General features: G+C 60.0%; 1 protein-coding gene across 6 annotated transcripts in view; it reads right to left on the reverse strand.

The window, feature by feature from the left end:
* HSPG2 (heparan sulfate proteoglycan 2) overlaps window positions 1-23,581 on the reverse strand; it is a 182,875-nt gene that overhangs the window by 3,492 nt on the left and 155,802 nt on the right. For 4 of the 6 annotated variants that reach the window (XM_054009502.1, XM_054009500.1, XM_054009503.1 and 1 more), the window contains 21 exons: window positions 22,378-22,555; window positions 21,781-21,878; window positions 21,281-21,547; window positions 20,924-21,036; window positions 13,009-13,156; window positions 12,006-12,122; window positions 9,995-10,079; window positions 9,384-9,528; window positions 9,051-9,150; window positions 8,671-8,780; window positions 8,311-8,419; window positions 7,181-7,279; window positions 6,856-7,077; window positions 5,968-6,212; window positions 5,349-5,520; window positions 4,894-5,016; window positions 3,366-3,422; window positions 2,970-3,045; window positions 2,506-2,584; window positions 1,344-1,385; window positions 769-839 (listed from right to left, as the gene is read on the reverse strand). In XM_054009502.1, the coding sequence (XP_053865477.1) occupies window positions 769-839; window positions 1,344-1,385; window positions 2,506-2,584; window positions 2,970-3,045; window positions 3,366-3,422; window positions 4,894-5,016; window positions 5,349-5,520; window positions 5,968-6,212; window positions 6,856-7,077; window positions 7,181-7,279; window positions 8,311-8,419; window positions 8,671-8,780; window positions 9,051-9,150; window positions 9,384-9,528; window positions 9,995-10,079; window positions 12,006-12,122; window positions 13,009-13,156; window positions 20,924-21,036; window positions 21,281-21,547; window positions 21,781-21,878; window positions 22,378-22,555 (2,656 nt within the window). The remainder of the gene's footprint in view (window positions 1-768; window positions 840-1,343; window positions 1,386-2,505; window positions 2,585-2,969; window positions 3,046-3,365; window positions 3,423-4,893; window positions 5,017-5,348; window positions 5,521-5,967; window positions 6,213-6,855; window positions 7,078-7,180; window positions 7,280-8,310; window positions 8,420-8,670; window positions 8,781-9,050; window positions 9,151-9,383; window positions 9,529-9,994; window positions 10,080-12,005; window positions 12,123-13,008; window positions 13,157-20,923; window positions 21,037-21,280; window positions 21,548-21,780; window positions 21,879-22,377; window positions 22,556-23,581) is intronic. The other 2 variants (XM_054009501.1, XM_054009506.1) reach the window with 1 other exon arrangement.

Consider the following 23,581-nt stretch of genomic DNA (forward strand, 5'->3'; position numbering starts at 1 on the left):
TGCGGGGAGAACGGCTGGTATTAGCACCCACTCCTGGGGGGCAGTGTCCGCATTACCCAGTGCTTGGGAGAGGGAGGCAGTGTCTGCATTACCCAGCGCTCGGGGGAGGAGGCAGCGCCTGCATTAGTCAGTTCTCAGGGATGGGGGCATCTGCATTACCCAGCACTCTGGGTGGGCAGCGTCCACATTACCCAGTGCTTGGGGGGAATGGGGTCTGGGAGAGACCAGGGAAGGATGGCTCTGGGACCCTAGGGGTGGGGCTCAGCGTGCATTTGGGTCTTAGAGGTGGGAGAGTGGATCTGAAATGAAAGAAGTGGGGAGAGAAGGTGGGTCCGGGGTCCCAGGCAGGGGGAATGAGGATCTAGGGTGCAGGTGGGTCCAGGGTCCCAGGTGTAGGGGCAGGTGGGTCCGGGGTTCCAGGGGAAGGAGAGTCTGAGGTCCCAGTGTGATGGGGAAGGAGAGTCCACGGCGAGAGGGAAGGTGGGTCTGGGGTCCCGGGGAGAGGTGGATCCGGGGTCCCCAGGTCAGGGGGAAGGTGGTCCAGGGTCCTAGGGATGGTGGGAAGGTGGATCTGGGATGCTGGGGGGAGAGGGAACATGGATCTGGGAGCAGGGGGAAGGTGGGTACAGGGCAGGTGGATCTGGAGTCCCAAGGCAGGAGCTCTGGGGATTCGAGCTTGTGCCCTGGATGTGCTCCCTGGCTGGCAGGAGGGGTGCGTCAGGGGCCACATAGCCGTTTGCTCCTCAGCTGGCACCAGGCCATGCTCACCTGAACACCAGGTGTCCATCTCTCAGGCCGAGGCTGATGAAGTCCTTGGCTTTGCCGTTCTGCCCTTCCTCCTGCCAGAGAGAGACGTTATGAGACTGCTGGCTCCTGTCTGGCTGGGACCCTGCTCAGGACCCAGCCCTGGAGCCATGGGCCCTGCCTGCCATCCAGGAACGGGTCCAGCTGAGCTGGGAGCCAGTTCCACAGCTGGGCCCAGGGCATGAGCCAGCCAGTGCCGCGGGGCCCATGAAGCCAACAAGCAGCGCTTGCTCCCCTGCAGGGCGTCTTGGCAACGCCGGGCTGGGTGCGCCGACTGAACCTGTACAATGGGGAACGCCTGCACAGGCAGCCAGCTGCCCTGCCTGCGGGCCTCGGGAAATGCCCACCCCTGCGCGGCTGGGGACAAGCGGGGGACACGGCTGTCGGGAGCCGAGTTGCAGGGAGTGTTCGCCAGTCGGGGCTCCACGTGTGTCCCCGGCTGCGATGCGGCACAGCCCGGTGATCCCGGAGGCCGTAAGCCCCACTGCTGCTCCCCATGTGGTGCCAGGCCCAGCACCCAAGGGCCCTGCAGTAAATACCTCGTTAGTAGCATGTGGCTTGAGAGCAGGCTGCCCGGTCACCTGGAGGAGAAACGTGCAACAGGGCGGTGAAATGCCCACGGACAGCGAAGCAGCATGCGCCAGGGGGTGATGGAGAGCCTGGCAGCCATGGCACGGCTCAGGGAGCGGCACCCTAGGGCGACGCCAGCCCCGCATGGCATGGAATGAATAGTTGAGCATGGCAGATTAGTATGGGCCTGGCTCTCTGGCCTGAGCCAGGCGGCACAGGCTGGTTTCATGCATGCGCAGGCAGGTCAGACAATGGGGGTGGGATGGGATGTGAGTCCAGAGTGGAGCTGGGTTCCAGCCCATGCCATAGCCGGGGAGGGAGCAGCCCAGCATGCTGGCTGGTGCGCCATGCTCGTGGATGGGTGCTCTGATCACACTCAGCAGTCAATCCCGCAACTGACAGCAGGGGGCACTGCCGGTCAGACCCGCCTGGCACCCAGATTCCCGTGTGCTGCAGCTCCTTTCCTGGAAGAAGGCCCCTCTCCCTCCTCTCTGGAGGGCAGCCAGGAAGCTGGCTTCTCTGCGTGCTCTGCCCTTCCTGGGGGCCCATGCACCTAGCCCTGCCCTCCATCCTGGCTCCCCCCAGCCCATAGGCCCCTGAGGGGCTCACTGTGCCCCTAAGTGCTGAGGGAGAAGCTGGTAACTCCAGTGCCCTCTCAGCCATCTGGGATGCCCTGGCCCTTTCCCCAGTGGGGTGTGCCCAGCTCTGTCCTGCCTCACGCGCTGGCCCCTCTTCCCCCCCTTGCTGGCTGCTCTCAACCCGCTGCTGCAGAACTCCAGGCCAGCAAGTGCTGGAGATGGGAGTCGCCTCGGCCAGGGACGTGGCTGCAGCCCGTCCCTGGTGCCGCCCTCAGCCCTGGAACCCAGCCCCGCAAGTCACGCCCGGGCCGCCCTCATCTCCGACCTGCCCCCGCCCACCTCTCCCTCTGGCTCCTGCCCGTGTCACCCTCACCTGGCCCAGCCTCCATCCTGGCCCAGACAGCCCCTCCCCATCACCCACCCATCTCCCGTGCTGGCCTGGCTCCTTGGGTCTCTGGCTGGCTCCCACCTGCCCCTGCCCAGCTCCTCTCCCCCTTGTGCTCACCCCGCGCATCCCCCCATAGCGAGGGGCCCAGCCCCCAGCGCGACTCACCACGCCTTGCCACAGGAGGAGGCCGTTTGGGGAGCGCGTGCGCACTTCCAGTTCAATGGTCTCTGGAGACTTGGGGTGACTGCAAGGAGAAGGCAGCGGCCGTCAGCCCTGGGCCCCAGGGTATATGGTGGGGGGGCAGAGACCAGACCAGGGAGCCCTGCCCCCACCAACCCCCAGTCCCCCTGCCCAGGGCCCAGCTCTGCCATTCCTCTGGCCCCCGGAGCCAGGCCATGTGGCCCCTGGTGGGACTCAGCCAGATGGCTGCTCACGGAGCGGCCTGCCCAGCTCCCATTCCAGGCTCCCTCCCCAGCTATGCAGAACACCGCGGGGCTGGCACTGGGAGACGGAGCCAGTGCTCACCCCAATGGCGCATGCTGGGAGCTCCGGGCCTTCCTGAACACAGACGGCATGGGGCAATGGGGCGATGCCCCTCCTCCCCCTGCACAGCATGGGGGCCCACTCACCTGCGGGGCAGCACGTGCCGGGGGAGCGCGAGGTAGCCGCCATCCTGGAAGTAGGCTCCGTACTGGCCTGGGGCGTCTGCAGGGCGAGAGCTGGGATCAGACAGCAGGGGGTGTTGGGAGCCACCCCGTCCCATACCTGGGCTTAATATTAACCTGGCTGCACCCAGGACCCTCTGTACGGAGCAGATCCCCTGGGGCAAAGGGGTGAGCACAGGGAAGCCAGTGCTGCTTCCTGATGCTTCCCCCCCTGCAGCTCATTAGAGCCCCCCACCCGGCGTGAGCTACCTCACCCCACGCTTGGTCACCCCCCGCAGGGAACCTCAGGGTCAGCCTGGGAGCTGCTGGGCCAGGGTTGCTAGCACAAAGGGGGAAGGAGAGAGGCAGTGGGTACCGTACCATTTCCCCCGCTGCCCTCCAGGACCCACTCACGGTCCAGTGCCGTCAGGGCTGGGCCTGCATGGAGACAGACACACGAGTTACAGGGAACGCACCGCACAGTGGAGTAGCACATGGCACAAGCGCTGCTCCATGCCCGGGAGGAGGCAGAGGCTGTAGCCCTGCTAGCTCGGGCCCTGGTGCTGGCTCCCTGCTGGTCCCTGCACTGCACAGACCTGGGGATATTAAGTGCTATGCTCCAAACCAGAGCAACTGCCCCCCAGCCCCAGCCCCGAGCACACGCTGCCCCCAGCCCCAGTCCTGAGAACACACTGCCCCCAGCCCCGAGCACACGCTGCCCCCCAGCCCTGAGCACACGCTGCCCCCCAGCTTCAGTCCCGAGCACACGCTGCCCCCAAGCCCAAGCCCTAACCACATGCTGCCCCCCAGCCCTGAGCACATGCTGCCCCCAGCCCCAGTCCTGAGAACACACTGCCCCCAGCCCTGAGCACACGCTGCCCCCCAGCCCCAGCCCCGAGCACACGCTGCCCCCCAGCCCCGAGCACACGCTGCCCCCCAGCTTCAGCCCCAAGCACACGCTGCCCCCCAGCCCCGAGCACATGCTGCCTCCAAGCCCAAGCCCTAACCACATGCTGCCCCCCAGCCCTGAGCACACGCTGCCCCCCAGCTCCGAGCACACGCTGCCCCCCAGCTTCAGCCCCGAGCACACGCTGCCCCCAAGCCCAAGCCCTAACCACATGCTGCCCCCCAGCCCTGAGCACACGCTGCCCCCCAGCCCTGAGCACACGCTGCCCCCCAGCCCAAGCCCTAACCACATGCTGCCCCCCAGCCCCGAGCACACGCTGCCCCCCAGCCCCGAGCACACGCTGCCCCCAAGCCCAAGCCCTAACCACATGCTGCCCCCCAGCCCTGAGCACACGCTGCCCCCCAGCCCCGAGCACACGCTGCCTCCAAGCCCTAAGCACATGCTGCCCCCCGCCCCGAGCACGTGCTGCCTCCCAGCTTCAGCCCCGAGCACACGCTGCCCCCCAGCCCTGAGCACACGCTGCCCCCCAGCTTCAGCCCCGAGCACACGTTGCCCCCCAGCCCTGAGAACACGCTGCCCCCCAGCCCCAGCCCTCAGCACATGCTGCTTCCAGCCCCAGCCCTGAGCACACGCTGCCTCCAGCCCCGAGCACATGCTGCCCCCCAGATTCCCAAGCCATGGCACACTGCTTCCTCCAAGACCCCCAGCCCCCAATGCACTGCTGCCTGACCCCCCAGCTCCAGATACTTTGACTCACCATCCCCCCAACCCCGGGCATGCTGCTGCCCACCCCTGTCCCCCTGTACACTCAGCTTTGGTTCCCTCCCTTGCTCCCTACAGACCCCCGACCCCCACTCTAACTCCTCCTCTCCCCCTGCACCCACAGCGCCCAGAGGCCCTTCTGCTGCCCTGCTCCAGCTCCTGCCTCTCTCTAAGGGCCTGGCTAGACCCCTGGCAGGTCCTCTTGGGCTGTGCTGGGGCGGGGGAGGCAGGTCTGTGTACCCTGCTCGCAGTATGTCCCCGAGAAGCCGGCTGGGCACAGGCACCGGTTTGCTTTGCACTTCCCACCGTTCAGGCAGGGGTTCCTGAGCAGGCACTGATCCTCAGCGAGCTCGCAGCGACCACCTGTGGGGAGACAGCAGGGGGTTGTGGGCACAGCCTCTCACTGGGCCTTCCCACACATGTGAGCACAAACACGTGTACACGCATGCACACTCGCTCCTGCCCCTTGTCACGGATCACGGATCCCCAGGGAGAAGGAACCCCAGCTATGGGGGACCCACCCTGGGCACATCCCTGAGTGGCACCCTATGAGCGGGGATGCCCAGCTCAGGGCCCCTCCTCACTCTAGTGGTGGGGCTGCAATCTGCTGCGAGCCGTCCCTGGGCCCTTGGCAGGGCAGGTGGCAGTGCCCTGGTGCACCGAGATGTTCCCAGCCCTGCCCATGGCGTGCCCACCTCGGAAGCCATCCTGACACAGGCACTGGAACTCGTACTCGCCAGTGGGCATGCAGGTGGCGCCGTGCAGGCAGGGCCTGCGGTCGCAGGGTGAGCTGTCGTAGCACTGGCTGATGCCCCGGCTCTCCAGGAAGCTGTAGGAGATGTCCACCTTCTTCCCATTGATCGACACCTGGGGCAGGGGCAAGGAGCCCATGTCAGCCTCAGTGCCCAGGGCCTCTCTGGGTTTAGCCAGGGGCTCTGGGGCCTGCACTGCCCCAAACTGGTACAGAAGGGCACTTTCAGGGTTGGGTAGAGAACACAGTATATGTGATCCAGGCTGCCCACGAGCCACTCAGTGCTCTGGGCCCAAGGCTGCCCCAAGCTGAGCCACCAGCCCCCACGCTGCTAAATAGGGAGGGGTTCGTCTGCCCCCTATGCGGCTGGTGTATGTAAACCACTTCCAGAGTTAATGGCACCACTAGGAATAGAACCCAGGAGTCCTGGCTCCCAGCCCACCCCTGCTCACCCCACTAGGCCCCACTCCCTTTCCAGTGCTGGGGATTGAACCCAGGAGTCCTGGCTCCCAGACCGCCACCTCCTCTGACTCCACTCCTTACAGGGCTCAGGAGTGACTCACCTCCCCAATGCAGCCATGGAAGCTGGAGCTGATGCTGGCGGCCGCAGGCAGCGTGACGGATTTGTCCACCCCGCCCAGGTACATGGGCGTGCGGAGGTTGAGCCCCTGGCTTTTCCCCGGGGAGGACCTCTTCACCGGCTTGCTGCTGTCCACCTGCAGGGTGCCATCCTTGTTGATCCGTTCTGCCGAGACTTTGTGCCACTGGCCCAGGGCGAGTGGCTCTGTGCTCCGGAGCACAGCCATGCCTGCGGGAGAGAGTGGTGAGACGGGGGGCCGAGCTCAGGGAACGTCCCAGGGGTCTCTCCTTCGCCTGGAGGGCTGGGTAGCCACAATCTCCCCTGCCAGGGCATATCAGGCCTCTCAGGATGGCGGGTGCTTTCAGAGCCCTATGCCCTGCCAAAGGGCATCGCAGGGGCCATGCACAGGAGCCAGTGACAAGACAGATGGCTCCGAGGTCCTGGATCCTGGGCTACAAAGGCTACAAAGGTCTGTGTGCTGGGAGGAAAGGGAGCCAGTGGGTGTGGGGGTTGGGGGGCTGAGGGAATTGGCCATGGCCCAAATGCAGCCCAAGGCAGCAGCAACTGACCAGCCTTCCCGGAGATGAAACGAGCGTGGTGGGGCAATGTCCCTCACCCAGCAGGCACCCCCCAGAACAGCGCCCCCCGCAGCTGGCACCAGCAGCCTCCAGGCAGATAGTCACAGCAGAGAGGCCACAGAATCTGGATCCTCCTGGTCAAGAGCTGGCCCGGCCCTGCAGCCAGGGGGAGGTGGGGGGAGCGCCAGTGGGTGGGCAGATGCCAACACCCAGCCCTGCCATGGCCCCAGCAGGCATCTTCGCTCAGGGGCGGGCGCTAGTGTCAGCCGCACCCTACTGCCCGGCGCCCTTACCTGAGCCCAGCTCGTAGCGGAACTCCACATGCCCGCTGGCCATGGCAAGTGACACGAAGTCCTCCACGGGGGTGCCTGAGCCCCCGCTGAACAGGATGAGGCCGTCGGGGGAGAGCGGCTTGAACTCCGCGTCGAGGCGCAGCTCATAGTGGATGTTGGTGAGGGGCGGGTAAGAGATGAACGAGTCGCTCCCGTTGAAGGAAGGGGTGGTCGCCATGACGCCTGTGGAGTGGGGGGGTTACTGAGGATCGCCACTGGCCCCGTCTGCCCTTGACTGGCAGGGTCCTTCCGACTGGTCCCAGCCAGACCCCCCCACCGCACTCACCTTCCATGCACGTCTTTCCAGACTTGCCCAGGTGGCAGCGGCAGCGGTAGCCCTGCCCGTCTGCACGGTTAATGCAGGTGGCATCTGGTCCGCAGGCCTCTGGGGGAGACAGGTACAACAGGACTCAGCGCCCGGGCAGCACAAGGCTGGGCAGGGACAGGCGGGGGGCGTAGGGAGGGGGGGTCACCAGCAGCCCCCGGATGGGGCATTCTGGCTGCAGCGGGGGTGCCCTTGCTCCGCACAGGTGGGGGCATGGAGCAGCCCATGCGGCGCAGTCAGGCTGTGGCCAGCACCTGTTCCCAGCGTGGCCCCTGTGGCTCCTAGCGCAGTAACCCTGGGAAACCCATTGGACGGGTCAGGCCCGGCTCACATGGACGGGGCAGCTGGGGGGTCCCGGCACTTGTGTGATACCCTGGCCCCTGGCAAAGCTCCTGCTGGGCCAATGATGGTGACAGCACCCCCTTGCTGCGCTGCTGTGGGGCAGTACTGTAGCTATGGGGGGATCCCTAGCTGATCTGCCATGGGGCAGTGCTGTAGTTATGGGGCAGCGGTGCAATGGGGCAGTGCTGGAGCTGTGGGACAGCGATGCTGGGGGGCAGCACTTGAGCTAGGGCGCAGCAGTGACATGGGGTAGTGCCAGAGCTATGGGGCAGCGGTGACATGGGGCAGTGCTGGAGCTATGGGGCAGTGGTGCCATGGGGCAGTGCTGTAGTTATGGGGCAGCGGTGACATGGGGCAGTGCCGGAGCTATGGGGCAGCGGTGCCGGGGGGGCAGTGCTGGAGCTACGGGGCAGTGGTGCCATGGGGCAGTGCTGTAGTTATGGGGCAGTGGTGACATGGGGCAGTGCCGGAGCTATGGGGCAGCGGTGCCAGGGGGCAGTGCCGGAGCTATGGGGCAGCGGTGACATGGGGCAGTGCCAGAGCTATGGGGCAACGGTGCCGGGGGGGCAGTGCCGGAGCTACGGGGCAACGGTGCCGGGGGGGCAGTGCCGTAGTTATGGGGCAGTGGTGATATGGGGCAGTGCCGGAGCTATGGGGCAGCGGTGCCGGGGGGCAGTGCCGGAGCTATGGGGCAGCGGTGCCGGGGGGCAGTGCCGGAGCTATGGGGCAGCGGTGCCGGGGGGCAGTACCTGGGTGGCAATGCAGTGCCTGCGAATGTTCACAGTTGCTCCCCGTGAATTCCTGTGGACAGTGGCACACGTAGCTGCTGCTCTCTGAGTCCCGGCAGACGCCTCCATTCTGGGGAGGAGCAATCAGAAGGTTAGAACTGCAGAGGGGACAGAGCCCTGCCCCCAGCTGCTGCTGACATCCCATGACACAAGGAGCACCCTGGGGCCAGCAACAGCACATGCCCTGGGGGAAAGCAAAGCCCCCTAGGGCCAAAGCCCCTCAGTTATACCGGTACAACCCCAGGGAAGCAGGGGCCCAGCATGTGTCTGAATTGCGCATAAGCTCTGCCCCGAGGGGCCAGGGGTAAGGGAGCAAGTTACCTGACATGGCCGGTCCCGGCACGTGGGACAGTTGGAAACACCATGAGCTTTCAAGTCCAGATCCTTAAAGATCACCTCCTCGCCCTGGACCAGCAGTTGGCGCACACAGCCTGGGGGGACCAAGGGAGCAGGGGCAGTCAGAACAGACCGGGCAATGGGGCAACAGCAAATATCCAGCCGAGGGGCGGCAGGGGGCCAGGGCGGAGTGCCTGGGGAGCAATGAAGGAAGGAAGGAACCGTGCTGGGCAAGGGGCTCAGAATCCCTCCATCACCATCTCAGGGCGGTGTCTCCACCCACATGCAGGGCTCGCAGCCCGGGCGCCCCGGGGCGGGTGTCTGAGGACTGCGTGGGGAGCGGGAGTCAGGCTGCCTGCACTCACCCACAAAGCCGCTGCTGAGGCCGGATTTGGCGACAGCGATGTAGTCGGGATAGCCGCCAAGGTACAGCTCCTCGTTCAGATCCAGCCCTTGGAATTTACCCTGGGGGGCACAGAATGATAGGCACAGCAGGTCAGGGCTACCCTCTGTGCCCTCCTTAGTTCCTAGGAGAGCCCCGTGCATTGTGGAGGCACAGCCCCAGCCATCCAGCCTCCCCATATCTTCCCCCGCTAAGCTGCCCCAGGCATATTGCCACTCCGCGGGCCAACACTCCCAGGCTGCAGCAGTGCACCTTGTTGGCGCCACACCATGCGGCCTCCTGAGCGTTCTCTTACCTGGGACGTGCCGTTGACAGGAGGGTGGCTGTCCAGCACCAGGGAGCCCTGGGTGAGGTTCCGGTATAGCCGGACCGTGTGAAACTCCCCAAGTCGGATTGGCGCTGGGTGCCGAATCGTGGCCATGCCTGAGCCGGCGTCAAATCTGCAACATCAAGCATGTTGGAGACACGGAAGGGAGCAGAGCCGCCTCCCACCCCCCCAGCCCCTGGCACTTCTCAGTGCTCTGCTGCAGCCTGGAGCCTGGCTTCCACACACGGCACTGGTTCAGGATGAGGTGAAGCAGTCCCTGGGCCACCCATTTCCTGAGTCACGAGAGGCACTTTATGTGGCTTTCCCCACATCGCCAGTGTTTGCCACACTGCAGATCCTGGGGTGGGGGCACCATCGGGGCAGCAGGGATTTCAGAGCCACCGAGTGGATCTGGGCGGCCAGTTCACAACCATCTGAATGAGAATTAGGCATCAACTCCATTCGACAGCTCTGCCAATCGGAGCCGTAGACAGGACGGGGCCTGTTCGCTTTGCAGCCTGGATTCAGGAAGGGCTCGGAGCTGGTCGGGTTGGTGCAGGCTGTGGCTCTGGGGAAGGGCTGGCATCGCCAGGTCTCACCTGAATTCCGGGCGGCCTCCCACCAGACCAAAGGACACGAAGTCAGCGCCGGTGCTCTTCTTCTGCCCATTGTACAGCAGCATCCCTGCCAAAAGCACACAGGAGCTGAGCTGGGGGGGATGTGAGTGCCACACCCAAGCCAACGAACACCAGGAGGGTCCAGATCACAGCCAGAAGCACCCACTGCTCAGCCCCACATCCCCAGCTCACCACAAGCTACAAGAGACGCTCAGGCCCCAACCACAGCACTGCAGCAGGCTGGAGAGGGGGCAACACCAGAGCACAGCTGAGCAGAGGGGACCTGGCCGGAGCAGCCCTGGCCTCATGCCCTTGAGTGGGAATGGAGACTGCTGGGCAGTGTGTGTGCCCCTTGGCAGCTCCACCCTTGTCGCAGAGCCCCAACGCAGGGCATCCCCTAGACATCAGCACAGCCGGGGCCCTACAGAGCCCCTGTGACCTGCCAAGGGCTTGGAGCTGCTATGCTGGGCGGGAGCAGGGCACTGGGTGAAGGAGAGGTCCCTGCCCTCTGCTCATGGCTTAGCTGATGGCGAGCGTACCTGGCGAGAGGTGCTGAGCTGCACTAGGCCTCGGGGTACCCCCCGAGCACTGGTGGGGCATATCCTGCTAACGCAGGGGCCAAAGTCTGGAGGGAGTTTGAGCCTCCAAGCCAGGAGAGGGGGTGATGCTGTGGGAGCCCTGGTGCTTCGTGGGCCCATGGGGTCGGTCAATGTGGGCAGCATCGGGAGGGCAGAGGCAGGTGTTGAACTCTAGTTCCCCCTAGTGGCAGGGCCTTTATTCTGCAAGCTTGGAGGAGGGGGCTCCCTGAGCCTGCAGAGGCAGGTGAAGGAGAGGGGGATGCAGGGAAAGGGGGAAAGTTCTGGGTTTTCATGCCCAGCCAGAGTGGGGCTGCAAAGGGCAGGAAGGCCCAGCCCATGAGCAAGGGAAAGTCCAGCCTCAGGGCAGCCTGGGGCCCCACCAACATCAGTTAAACCCATCCTCTGCAGCTGTCAGCTCCTTTATCGGGGGCCCTTTGGAGCCACGCCCACCATGCATCATTGGTGGGGATGGAACCAGCAACACAGGGCTCTACCCCTTATGCCAATGGGTTTCATTCACTGACAGCAATAGTAGGTTTTTATCCAGTAACTCTGCAGGCCCCTGAGGGGAGACAAGGCAATCTGAGGAAAGTGTTCCCATAAACAGACTCAGCCCATCAGTTCTGCTCACTCCCCAAAGGGCCCCCCACCCGGTGCGGGCATGGAGCTGGCAGCACGGATTAGCACAGTAACTCAATGCCAGTAGGAGTAGCTTCAGTCAAGGTGACCTGGGTACCTAGTGTTTTGGGATGATGTCACTTCCTGGAGAGTGACATCTCTGGGACAGGCAGGAAGATGCGCTGGAGGTTAAGTGGCAGCTGTGGCTAGTAGGAGTTAGACACACAAGGGAGCCTGGCTGACCCCCCAGCCTGCCCCAGTCACTCAGTTAGTCTGTGCAGGGTTTGCAGGTTTAAGGCACCCTTGGGGTGCATGGGTCCGGTGCCCAGAGGGCCAGCGCTCCTGGCCCCAGGCTGTGGAGGGTTAAGAGCTAATCCCGCAGGAGGCTGTAAAGGGCATCAGGCAACGGAGTGCAGACTTACCTGAGTAGAGAATGAGAGCTAGAGGGGGAGAGGAGAGATGGAAAAGGAGACACATGAGGCAAGAGAGGGACAAGGCGGAGCGAGAAGGGAGAAGAAGGAGAACAGGTAAGTGAAATGAGCCAGGCTCACTCAGACTGCCTGGGAGAGAAGAGGCAGGAGCAGGCGAAAGAAGAAAGTGACCCGTGTGCTACAGGGGCCATTGGGCTACAATCAAAGGCAGGGGCTCACTGATGCAGTTAGCAGTGCAGAAACCCCCCACCACCCCCTTACCCCCACCAGCCCTGTCCTAGCTCAGGGCCCCACCCCTTGCGCCTGCGGGAAGGTGGCGTCCCTGGGTGGGCAGGCGTGTCTGTTTCTCAGATGGACTTGACTCACCATCAGCAGTGTCTGGCCGGAAGGTGATCTGGATTTCAAACTTCTTGTAGGCGTCCTTGATGGTGGGCAAGGCAAGGAAGGTCTGAGGATTCTGAGTAAAATACGGCACCACCCGCTCTGGAATTGTGGAAGGAGGGAGAGTGGGTCAGTGTGTGACGGAACAGACCCACGTGCAGGGCTGCCAGCACCCTTTATGAAGAGGAGCCAATGCCTGGAGCCTTCCCAGCCGGCTCCCTGCCAGTGCTCAGGTCTGGGATCCTGGCCTGCCAGACCTGAGGGATCTGCGGCTATCACCAGCTTCATGGGAAGAGCTGGGCCACACGGCACCCAGCTCTTGTGGGTGTGCATGGGAGGGGCGATGAGCAGTCACGTGGCTGCCGACTCCACTCTGACGGATCATGGGGACAGAGATGGAGAGATGCCAGAGAGCCTGTTCCCCCTGCCATCAAGAGCTGAGAAACCCGGACCCCCGAAGAGCAGCTGGAGAGGACGGTGCAGCCCGGCTGGAGGCCTGGTGCTAAGCATTGCTCAGGTTCAGTAACCACGGCCCAGCGGGGCTCGGAACGCCATGGAGGCAGGGTAGTTTCCTCCTAGGAAAAGTGAGTGCCTCGGCCTGCTCAGCAGTGCCCCCACTGGCAGCACACATGGGGACCAAGGATAGAGTTTCTCAGGGCTGCACGTCTAGGGCTCAGCCTGGTGTCTCTGTCCGATAGGAAGTTCAGTCCCCCGTCGCTCTTGGGTCAGGGTGGGGAGTGCACTGTGCATGCCACAGCAGGACGGGGAGGTTACTAAGGTGCCAACCAGTTCTGAAGGGGATCCCGTCACCTTGCCCTCAGCTGGAAGGACACCCTCTGTAACATGGCGCCTCCGGGACGGGGAGGAAGGACAATGGCGGTAATGTGAAGACACCAATGCGGGACACGAGGAACATGTCCCTCCCAGCTGCACGGGTCACATCCTGCAGGTGCCAGTGCAGCATGAGCACCCAGCTCAGAATGCTCACCTCGGACTTTGAGCATGGAGAAGGTCGTCACCTTCCCTTGCCTGTTGGATGCCGTGCAGACATAGATCCCGGCATCTTCTGGCTTCACAGATGGAATGGTCAAGACGTTGTTCTCCAGACAAATGTCTTTTGGGAGGTCTCCTTCCAGCTGCAACCAGATGTCAGACCAGGGCATCAGCCACCATCACCCACCCCACCATCACCTATCCACCCATCCGTCCCCCCATCCACAGACCCATCCATCCCCCATACACCCATCATTCCCCCCCACCTATCCACTCATCCATCCGCCCATCATCCATCCCACCCACCTATCCACCCATTCGTCCCCCATCCACTGACCAAACCATCCCCTATCCTCCCATCATCCACCCCTCCATCCACTCATCCATCTGCCCATCATTCACCCCACCCACCTATCCACCCATCCGTCCCCCATCCACAGACCCATCCATCCCCCATATGCCGATCATCCACCGCCCCCACCTAACCACCCATCCATCCCCTATCCGCCCATCATCCACTGCCCCCACCTATCCACTCATCCATCCCCCATCATCTACCCCCCCACCCATCTGTCCCCCATCCATCCGTCCCTCATCCACTGACCCACCCATCCCCCATCCGCCCAACATCCACTCCCGCAACCTATCTCTCCATCTGTCCCTCATCCACTGACCCACCCATCCCCCCTTCACCCATCATCCACCCCCCAACCTAACCACCCATCTGTACCCCATCCATCCGTCCCTCATCCATTGACCCACCCATCTCCCCATCATTCCCCCCACCTATTCACCCATCGGTACCCCACTCATCCATCCCCCATCCGCCCATCATCCACCCCCCCACCTATCCACTCATCCACCCCCCAACCTGACCACTCCCCCACCTAGCCACCCATATGTCCCCATCCATCCGTCCCCCATCCACTGACCCACTGTAGCAGGGTGGACACCCGCTCCTGCCCTGAGGGGTTGGAAAAGCCCTGGGAGAAGGCTGTTGCAGGGAGAAACAGCTACTGGGCTGATTGGGGAAGTAGCTGCAGCTGGGCCACGCCACAATCAGAGCCCAGCTGGCTGTATAAGGAGGCTGGGAGCCAGGATCTCAGCAGAACACAGAGAGAGAAGGGCCTGGCTGCAGGGAGCTTGAGGCAGGGTACCTGAGTGGAGCAGGCCTGGAAAGCCCCAGCCTGGAAAGCCCCAGCCTGGAAAGCCCCAGGCTGTGGCCTAGCATTGGGCCAAGGGTACTGGGGGTTGCAGAGGGCAGCCCAGAGGTAGGCCAAGGCAGCAGGTCCAAACCCTCCTTGCCAGTGATGAGTAGGCTGATACTGCAGTCTGCCCCAGGGAGTGGGGGCTAGATGATGACTGGCAGTAGTCTTACACTGAGGTGAGGTGGGATTAGTGGGTGGGGGTTCCCCTGGGAGAGGAATAATAGAATCATAGAATATCAGGGTTGGAAGGGACCTCAAGAGGTCATCTAGTCCAACCCCGTGCTCAAAGCAGGACCAATTCCCAACTAAATCATCCCAGCCAGGGCTTTGTCAAGCCGGGACTTAAAAACCTCTAAGGAATGAGATTCCACCACCCCCTAGGTAACGCATTCCAGTGCTTCACCACCCTCTTAGTGAAATAGTGTTTCCTAATATCCAACCTAGACCTTCCCCACTGCAACTTGAGACCATTGCTCCTTGTTCTGTCATCTGCCACCACTGAGAACAGCCGAGCTCCATCCTCTTTGGAACCCCGCCTCAGGTAGTTGAAAGGAGCTATCAAATCCCCCCTCATTCTTCTCTTCTGGAGACTAAACAATCCCAGTTCCCTCAGCCTCTCCTCATAAGTCATGTGCTCCAGACCCCTAATCATTTTTGTTGCCCTCCACTGGACTCTTTCCAATTTTTCCACATCCTTCTTGTAGTGTGGGGCCCAAAACTGGACACAGTACTCCAGATGAGGCCTCACCAATGTTGAATAAAGGGGAACGATCACGTTCCTCGATCTGCTGGCAATGCCCCTACTTATACAGCCCAAAATGCCGTTAGCCTTCTTGGCAACAAGAGCACACTGTTGACTCATATCCAGTTTCTCGTCCATTGTGACCCCTAGGTCCTTTTCTGCAGAACTGCTGCCTAGCCATTCGGTCCCTAGTCTGTAGCAGGGCATGGGATTCTTCAGTCCTAAGTGCAGGACTCTGCACTTGTCCTTGTTGAACCTCATCAGGTTTTTTTTGGCCCAATCCTCTAATTTGTCTAGGTCCTTCTGTATCCGATCCCTACCCTCTAGTGTATCTACCACACCTCCCAGTTTGGTGTCATCTGCAAACTTGCTGACAGTGCAGTCCACACCATCCTCCAGATCATTAATAAAGACATTAAACAAAACCGGCCCCAGGACCGACCCCTGGGGCACTCCGCTCGAAACCGGCTGCCAACTAGACATGGAGCCATTGATCACTACCCGTTGAGCCCGACGATCTAGCCAGCTTTCTATCCACCTTATAGTCCATTCATCCAGCCCATACTTCTTCAACCTGGCGGCAAGAATACTGTGGGAGACCGTATCAAAAGCTTTGCACAAGTCAAGGAATAACACATCCACTGCTTTCCCCTCATCCACAGAGCCAGTTATCTCATCACAGAAGGGAATTAGGTTAGTCAGGCATGACTTCCCCTTGGTGAATCCATGCTGACTGTTCCTGATCACTTTCCTCTCCTCTAAGTGATTGATTCCTTGAGGACCTGCTCCATGATTTTTCCAGGGACTGAGGTGAGGCTGACTGGCCTGTAGTTCCCCAGATCCTCCTTCTTCCCTTTTTAAAAGATGGGCACTACATTAGCCTTTTTCCAGTCATCCGGGACCTTCCCCGATCGCCATGAGTTTTCAAAAATAATGGCTAATGGTTCTGCAATCTCATCTTAGCACCCTCGGATGCAGCGCATCCGGCCCCATGGACTTGTGCACATCCAATTTTTCTAAATCGTCCCGAACCGCTTCTTTCTCCACAGAGGGCTGGTCACCTTCTCCCCATACTGTGCTGCCCAGTACAGCAGTCTGGGAGCTGACCTTGTTCATGAAGACAGAGGCAAAAAAAAAAATCATTGAGTACATTAGCTTTTTCCACATCCTCAGTCACCAGGTTGCCTCCCTCATTCAGTAAGGGGCCCACACTTTCCTTGACTTTCTTCTTGTTGCTAATATACCTGAAGAAACCCTTCTTGTTACTCTTAACATCTCTTGCTAGCTGCAACTCCAAGTGTGATTTGGCCTTCCTGATTATGCTGGATATGAGTCAACAGTGTGCTCTTGTTGCCAAGAAGGCTAATGGCATTTTGGGCTGTATAAGTAGGGGCATTGCCAGCAGATCGAGGAACGTGATCGTTCCCCTTTATTCAACATTGGTGAGGCCTCATCTGGAGTACTGTGTCCAGTTTTGGGCCCCACACTACAAGAAGGATGTGGAAAAATTGGAAAGAGTCCAGCGGAGGGCAACAAAAAATGATTAGGGGTCTGGAGCACATGACTTATGAGGAGAGGCTGAGGGAACTGGGATTGTTTAGTCTCCAGAAGAGAAGAATGAGAGGGGATTTGATAGCAGCCTTCAACTACCTGAAGGGGGGTTCCAAAGAGGATGGAGCTCGGCTGTTCTCAGTGGTGGCAGATGACAGATGACAGGGTAGGCACACTGCTTAGTGAAGAGGGAGAAACAGTAACAGGAAACTTGGAAATGGCAGAGATGCTTAATGACTTCTTTGTTTCGGTCTTCACCGAGAAGTCTGAAGAAATGCCTAACATAGTGAATGCTAATGGGAAGGGGGTAGGTTTAGCAGATAAAATAAAAAAAGAACTAGTTAAAAATCACTTTTTGCGGATACAGACTAACACGGCTGTTACTCTGAAACTTAGAAAAGTTAGATGCCTGCAAGTCACCCGGGCCTGATGAAATGCATCCTAGAATACTCAAGGAGCTAATAGAGGAGGTATCTGAGCCTCTAACTATTATCTTTGGAAAGTCATGGGAGACGGGAGAGATTCCAGAAGACTGGAAAAGGGGCAAATATAGTGCCCATCTATAAAAAGGGAAATAAAAACAACCCAGGAAACTACAGACCAGTTAGTTTAACTTCTGTGCCAGGGAAGATAATGGAGCAAGTAATTAAGGAAATCATCTGCAAACACTTGGAAGGTGGTAAGGTGATAGGGAACAGCCAGCATGGATTTGTGAAGAACAAATCATGTCAAACCAATCTGATAGCTTTCTTTGATAGGATAACGAGCCTTGTGGATAAGGGTGAAGCTGTGGATGTGGTATACCTAGACTTTAGTAAGGCATTTGATACAGTCTCGCATGATATTCTTATCGATAAACTAGGCAAATACAATTTAGATGGGGCTACTATAAGGTGGGTGCATAACTGGCTGGATAACCGTACTCAGAGAGTTGTTATTAATGGTTCCCAATCCTGCTGGAAAGGCGTAACTAGTGGGGTACCGCAGGGGTCTGTTTTGGAACCGGCTCTGTTCAATATCTTCATCAACGACTTAGATATTGGCATAGAAAGTACGCTTATTAAGTTTGCGGATGATACCAAACTGGGAGGGATTGCAACTGCTTTGGAGGACAGGGTCATAATTCAAAAAGATCTGGACAAATTGGAAAAATGGTCTGAGTTAAACAGGATGAAGTTTAACAAAGACAAATGCAAAGTGCTCCACTTAGGAAGGAACAATCAGTTTCACACATACAGAATGGGAAGAGACTGTCTAGGAAGGAGTACGGCAGAAAGGGATCTAGGGGTTATAGTGGACCACAAGCTAAATATGAGTCAACAGTGTGATGCTGTTGCAAAAAAAGCAAACATGATCCTGGGATGTATTAACAGGTGTGTTGTGAGCAAGACACGAGAAGTCATTCTTCCGCTCTACTCTGCTCTGGTTAGGCCTCAGCTGGAGTATTGTGTCCAGTTCTGGGCAGCGCATTTTAAAAAAGATGTGGAGAAATTGGAAAGGGTCCAGAGAAGAGCAACAAGAATGATTAAAGGTCTTGAGAACATGACCTATGAAGGAAGGCTGAAAGAATTGGGTTTGTTTAGTTTGGAAAAGAGGAGACTGAGAGGGGACATGATAGCAGTTTTCAGGTATCTAAAAGGGTGTCATAAGGAGGAGGGAGAAAACTTGTTCACCTTAGCCTCTAAGGATAGAACCAGAAGCAATGGGTTTAAACTGCAGCAAGGGAGGTCTAGGTTGGACATTAGGAAAAAGTTCCTAACTGTCAGGGTGGTTAAACATTGGAATAAATTGGCTAGGGAGGTTGTGGAATCTCCATCTCTGGAGATATTTAAGAGTAGGTTAGATAAATGTCTATCAGGGATGGTCTAGAAAGTATTTGGTTCTGCCATGCGGGCAGGGGACTGGACTCGATGACCTCTCGAGGTCCCTTCCAGTCCTAGAATCTATGAATCTATAAATCCTAGAATCTATGAATCTATGAAACAAGGAGCAATGGTCTCAAGTTGCAGTGGGGGAGGTCCAGGTTAGATATTAGGAAACTGTATTTCACTAGGAGGGTGGTGAAGCACTGGAATGCGTTACCTAGGGAGGTGGTGGAGTCTCCTTCCTTGGAGGTTTTTAAGGCCCGGCTTGACAAAGCCCTGGCTGGGATGATTTAGTTGGGAATTGGTCCTGCTTTGAGCAGGGGGCTGGACTAGATGACCTCTTGAGGTCCCTTCCAACCCTGATATTCTATGATTCTATGATTTCACTCCTGCATGCCTGAGCAATATTTTTATACTCCTCCCTGGTCATTTGTCCAATCTTCCACTTCTTGTAAGCTTCTTTTTTGCGTTTAAGGTCAGCAAGGATTTCACTGTTTAGCCAAGCTGGTCGCCTGCCATATTTACTATTCTTTCTACACATCGGGATGGTTTGTTCCTGCAACCGCAATAAGGATTCTTTAAAATACAGCCAGCTCTCCTGGACCCCTTTGCCCTTCATGTTATTCTCCCAGGGGATCCTGCCCATCTGTTCCCTGAGGGAGTCAAAGTCTGCTTTTCTGAAGTCCAGGGTCCGTATTCTGCTGCTCTCCTTTCTTCCTTGTGTCAGGATCCTGAACTCGACCATCTCATGGTCACTGCCTCCCAGGTTCCCATCCACTTTTGCTTCCCCTACTAATTCTTCCCTGTTTGTGAGTAGCAGCTCAAGAAAAGCTCTGCCCCTAGTTGGTTCCTCCAGCACTTGCACCAGGAAATTGTCCCCTACACTTTCCAAAAATTTCCTGGATTGTCTGTGCACCGCTGTATTGCTCTCCCAGCAGATATCAGGGTGATTAAAGTCTCCCATGAGAACCAGGGCCTGTGATCTAGCAACTTCTGCTAGTTGTCAGAAGAAAGCCTCGTCCACCTCATCCCCCTGGTCTGGTGGTCTATAGCAGACTCCAACCACGACATCACCCTTGTTGCTCACACTTCTCAACTTTATCCAGAGACTCAGGTTTTTCTGCAGTTTCATACCGGAGCTCTGAGCAGTCATACTCCTCTCTTACATACAACGCAACTCCCCCACCTTTTCTGCCCTGCCTGTCCTTCCTGAACAGTTTATATCCATCCATGACAGTGCTCCAGTCATGTGAGTTATCCCACCAAGTCTCTGTTATTCCAATCACATCATAGTTCCCTGACTGTGCCAGGACTTCCAGTTCTCCCTGCTTGTTTCCCAGGCTTCTTGCATTTGTGTATAGGCACTTAAGATAACTCATCGATCGTCCCTCTTTCTCAGTATGAGACAGGAGTCCTCCATTCTCCTGCTTGTGCTTCCTCCCAGGATCCCATTTCCCCACTTACCTCCGGGCTTTGGGAGACCCAGTGGGTGTGGGTACTGCCAGGGGGCAGCACCCAGAGCAAGGGGCACCGGGGTCCTGGGAGGGACACGGGGCCCAGTAGAAATGACAAGGCGGATCACCGGCCTGCAGAGGGTGTTCCGGAGGCTGGGTCGAGCTAATTCCCCGAGAGACCAGCAGGAGGCACCGCAGGAGTGAGTCTGACCCCTTACACCCACCCATCCCCCATCAGCCCATCATCCACCCCACCCACCAATCCACCCATCCGTCCCCCATCCATCCAACTTTATGCCCCCACTTATCCACTCATCTGTCCCCTATCCACCCATCAACCACCCTCTCCCTATCCACCCATCAACCACCCCCTACCTATCCACTGACCCATCTGTCCATCATCCACACCCCCACCTATCTACCCATGCATCCCCCATCCACTGACCTATCTACCCATCATCCACCCCTCAATCTATCCACCCATCTGTCCCCCTTCCAGCCCACCTATCCACCCATCCATCTGTCTCTCATCCATGCCCCCACCTATCCATTCCCCACCCACTGACCCATCCCTCCCCTTTCTACCCATTATTAATCCCCCCACCTATCTACCTGTCCATCCACCTCTCCATCTATCCATCCCTCATCCACCCCCGCACCCATCCATCCCCCATGCACCCATCTGTACACCATCTGCCCGCCTATCCATCCATTCACTCATCTGTCTGTCCATCTGTCATCCACCCTTCCACTCATTACCTACTGTTCACCCACCTCTCCATCTATGCATCCACACATCTACCCACTCTTCCATTCCCCCTCGGTTCATCATGCCCACCCCTCTGGGCTGAGCAGTGACCTCACTACCACCAGTGGCCCCTGACACTCAAACTCCACTGACACCAGAGAATTCTCACAACAGGGGCGCACCCTGCTGCCATCCCCACTGCACATTCTGGTGAAGCAGAGAGCGGTTGTCGCTGGCAAGCCCAGGCTGCCCTCCTCTCTCATTGCTCATTGGGAGAGTGCCAGGGGAGTAACTGCCCAGGGCTGGAGGGCGGGGGGCATTTCCTAGAGATCAGTGATTTACCTTGGTCCACTTGATCTCTGGGACGGGGAAGCCAGACGCCAGGCACGGGAATACTGCCCTCGACCCCGTGGTGACCTCCTTGACCTCCGGCTGAGCTGCGATCTGGGGGATGGCTGCAGTGAAGGAACACATTCTTCAGGCCTCCGTCAGTGCAGTGCCCAGCCGCCAACCCACCCACAGCCCATCTGATGGGCGGGGATGCGTCACCCTTTGCTCTGCAGGCCGCTCGCACAGGGCCCCGTGACCCCCAGTGACGGGCACTGGTGTCGTGCGTGTGCCACAGTGCGTCACAGGGCAAGGGCCACCGTGAGAGGTGCCGCGGGACGGGGTGCCCCCAGCAGGGGAGCAGGCACTTACACTGCACGTGCAGGATGACGTTGGACTGCACGGTGCCCACGTCGTTGGTGGCGGTGCAGCGGTACTGCCCCGCGTCCGATTGCTCCACCCGCTCGATCTTCACCATCCCACCGCTGACGACCACCTCGGGGCGAATGCGGCTGCCCACCTTGCTCCAGGTGATATGTGCCTTGGGGTCCCCGATGGCCAGGCACTCGAACTCCACCGCCGCGCCCACCAGCACTGACTGCACCGAGGTGCGCACGTTGATCATCACCTTGGGCAGAGCTGGGCGGGACAGATGGCAGAGGTGAGCGAGGGGGCACAGAGGGCACGAACATGGGAGCAGTGTTAAGCTCTAGGGCCAGCCCCGCACACAGCAGCTGTGCCGAGGGGAGGGCAAGGAGGAACACCCGGCCTCTCTTCCGGAGCAGCGGGGACTAGTGTGGAGGCTGCGTGGCCAGCTCAGTCCCATTCATCTGGCAGGGTCTCCCCATCCCTGTGCCAGGGCCCCTGCGTACCCTGGATCACCAGCCTTGCGCTGTCCTGGGCCTGCCCGGAGGGGCTGCTTACTCGGCAGGTGTAAACCCCCTGGCAACCACGATCCAAGTTCTGGATTCTGCAGTGAAACAGCAAAGAGATGGACTGATTCCCACATACCCTGAGGCCCCTTTGCCCCCCCAGCGGTGCCACCCTGCCAGGCCTCCAAGCCACAGAGGGTTAGACCTCCCGTGCTGCCCCTCCCCCTCCCTGGGTCTGGTACCCAGCCACAGACAGCAGCTTATACCTGAGGCACTGGGGGTGGATCTGCCCCGCATGGCACACCCAGCCAACCACACAACGCCGGGCAGGGCTGGGCATTCCCACCTGATCCTGGGGGCAATCAGCTCTGGGAGGAGAGTCCTAATTCTGCTGTTGGGGGGGTGGGCAGGGGGTCGAGCCCCAAGAACCCCATTCCCAAGAGCACTAGCTGCCCCCGTCTCAGCAGAGGTCCAGGGCTGATGGGGGCAGCCCCTCTACAGGGCAAGGGGGTGAATCCCACTGGTTACGTTCCTGGGCACGCCCCAGAGAGGGCACAGACCTGCGTGCTCCGGCCCCGTGCCCCTGCTCCTCCTTACCGCAGCACCCCGTTCCGCACGCTGTGACTGGTGGGCAGTTCCCCATCCTCCTTGAACCACTCGATCCGCGCCCGGGCGTCTCCGGTGACGGAGCAGGTGAACTCGGCCGTGCCGCCCACACCCTTCACGTCCGTCTGGGGTGTGACTCGCACGGTCGGGGAGGCACTGGGGGCGGATCCTGTGGGGGGCAGAGGCACAGCGGTACCAGCTACAGCCACCCAACCTCCATTCCTGGGGGAGCTGCACGTGCTGAAGCCAACAGGGTGAGCTCAAGGGGAATCGCCGAACCACTGCCCGATGGCCCACCCACTCCAGCCTGGCACCTAAGGCAGCCCCCACAGCTCTTGGCTGCTGGAATCCACCATGACTCCCTGCTGCCTACGAAGGCAGTGTCCCCCCTCCCCCTGCCCAACCACCAACTGGGCTGGCACCATTCGTCTCTCCTGCCAGCTGGGCCAGCAGCACTCCCTCCCCCAAACAGGGCTTGCGTCGCCTCTCCCCGCCTGACCTCCAGCGGGGCCGGCAGCATCACTTGCACACAACCCCCAATGGGGATAGAGCAGCATCGCCTTCTTCAGCCTCCCCAGGGCAAACACCTCTCTGATTGCCTGGGGGTACCCTGCCTGGGCATGGGCATGGGGAGAAAAGCCCCCGGCTGCAGGAGGGGCTGAGCTGACATGGGGATGCTGGGCATGGGCAGAAGCTGGAGGCTCTGTGGGTCCGGCAGCTGCAGAGCCCATGCCAGGGGTCGGCTGGCCCTGGCACTGTGCCCGGGGACTGGCAACACTGTGCCTGCCCTGCACTGTGCCAATTGGAGCAAAGCCATAACGTGCCCTTGTTCACCCACTCCTAAGTCTGTGACCAACCTTGGGACTTGCCCCGCCCCCACCCCGCCATCCTCTCCCCGGGGCCGCCCCGCCACCCCTCCCCGCTGGGGCTGCCCCGCCTCTACCCCACCACCCCCTCGCCGGGGCTGCCCTGCTCCCACCCTGCCACACCCTCCCCAGGGCCGCCCCGCCACCCGCTCCCCGCCAGGGCTGCCCCTCCTCCACCCTGCTACCCCCTCCCCTCTGGGGCCATCCCGCCCCCACCCTGCCATGTCCTCCCAAGGCCACATCGCCATCCCCTCCCCGCTGGGACTGCACCTCCCACACCCTGCACCACCCACTACCCAGGGTCACCCCACCCCCACCCCAAAAGCCCC

Source organism: Malaclemys terrapin, chromosome 19, assembly GCF_027887155.1.
Source record: "Malaclemys terrapin pileata isolate rMalTer1 chromosome 19, rMalTer1.hap1, whole genome shotgun sequence".
NCBI classification, from domain to species: Eukaryota; Metazoa; Chordata; order Testudines; family Emydidae; genus Malaclemys; species Malaclemys terrapin.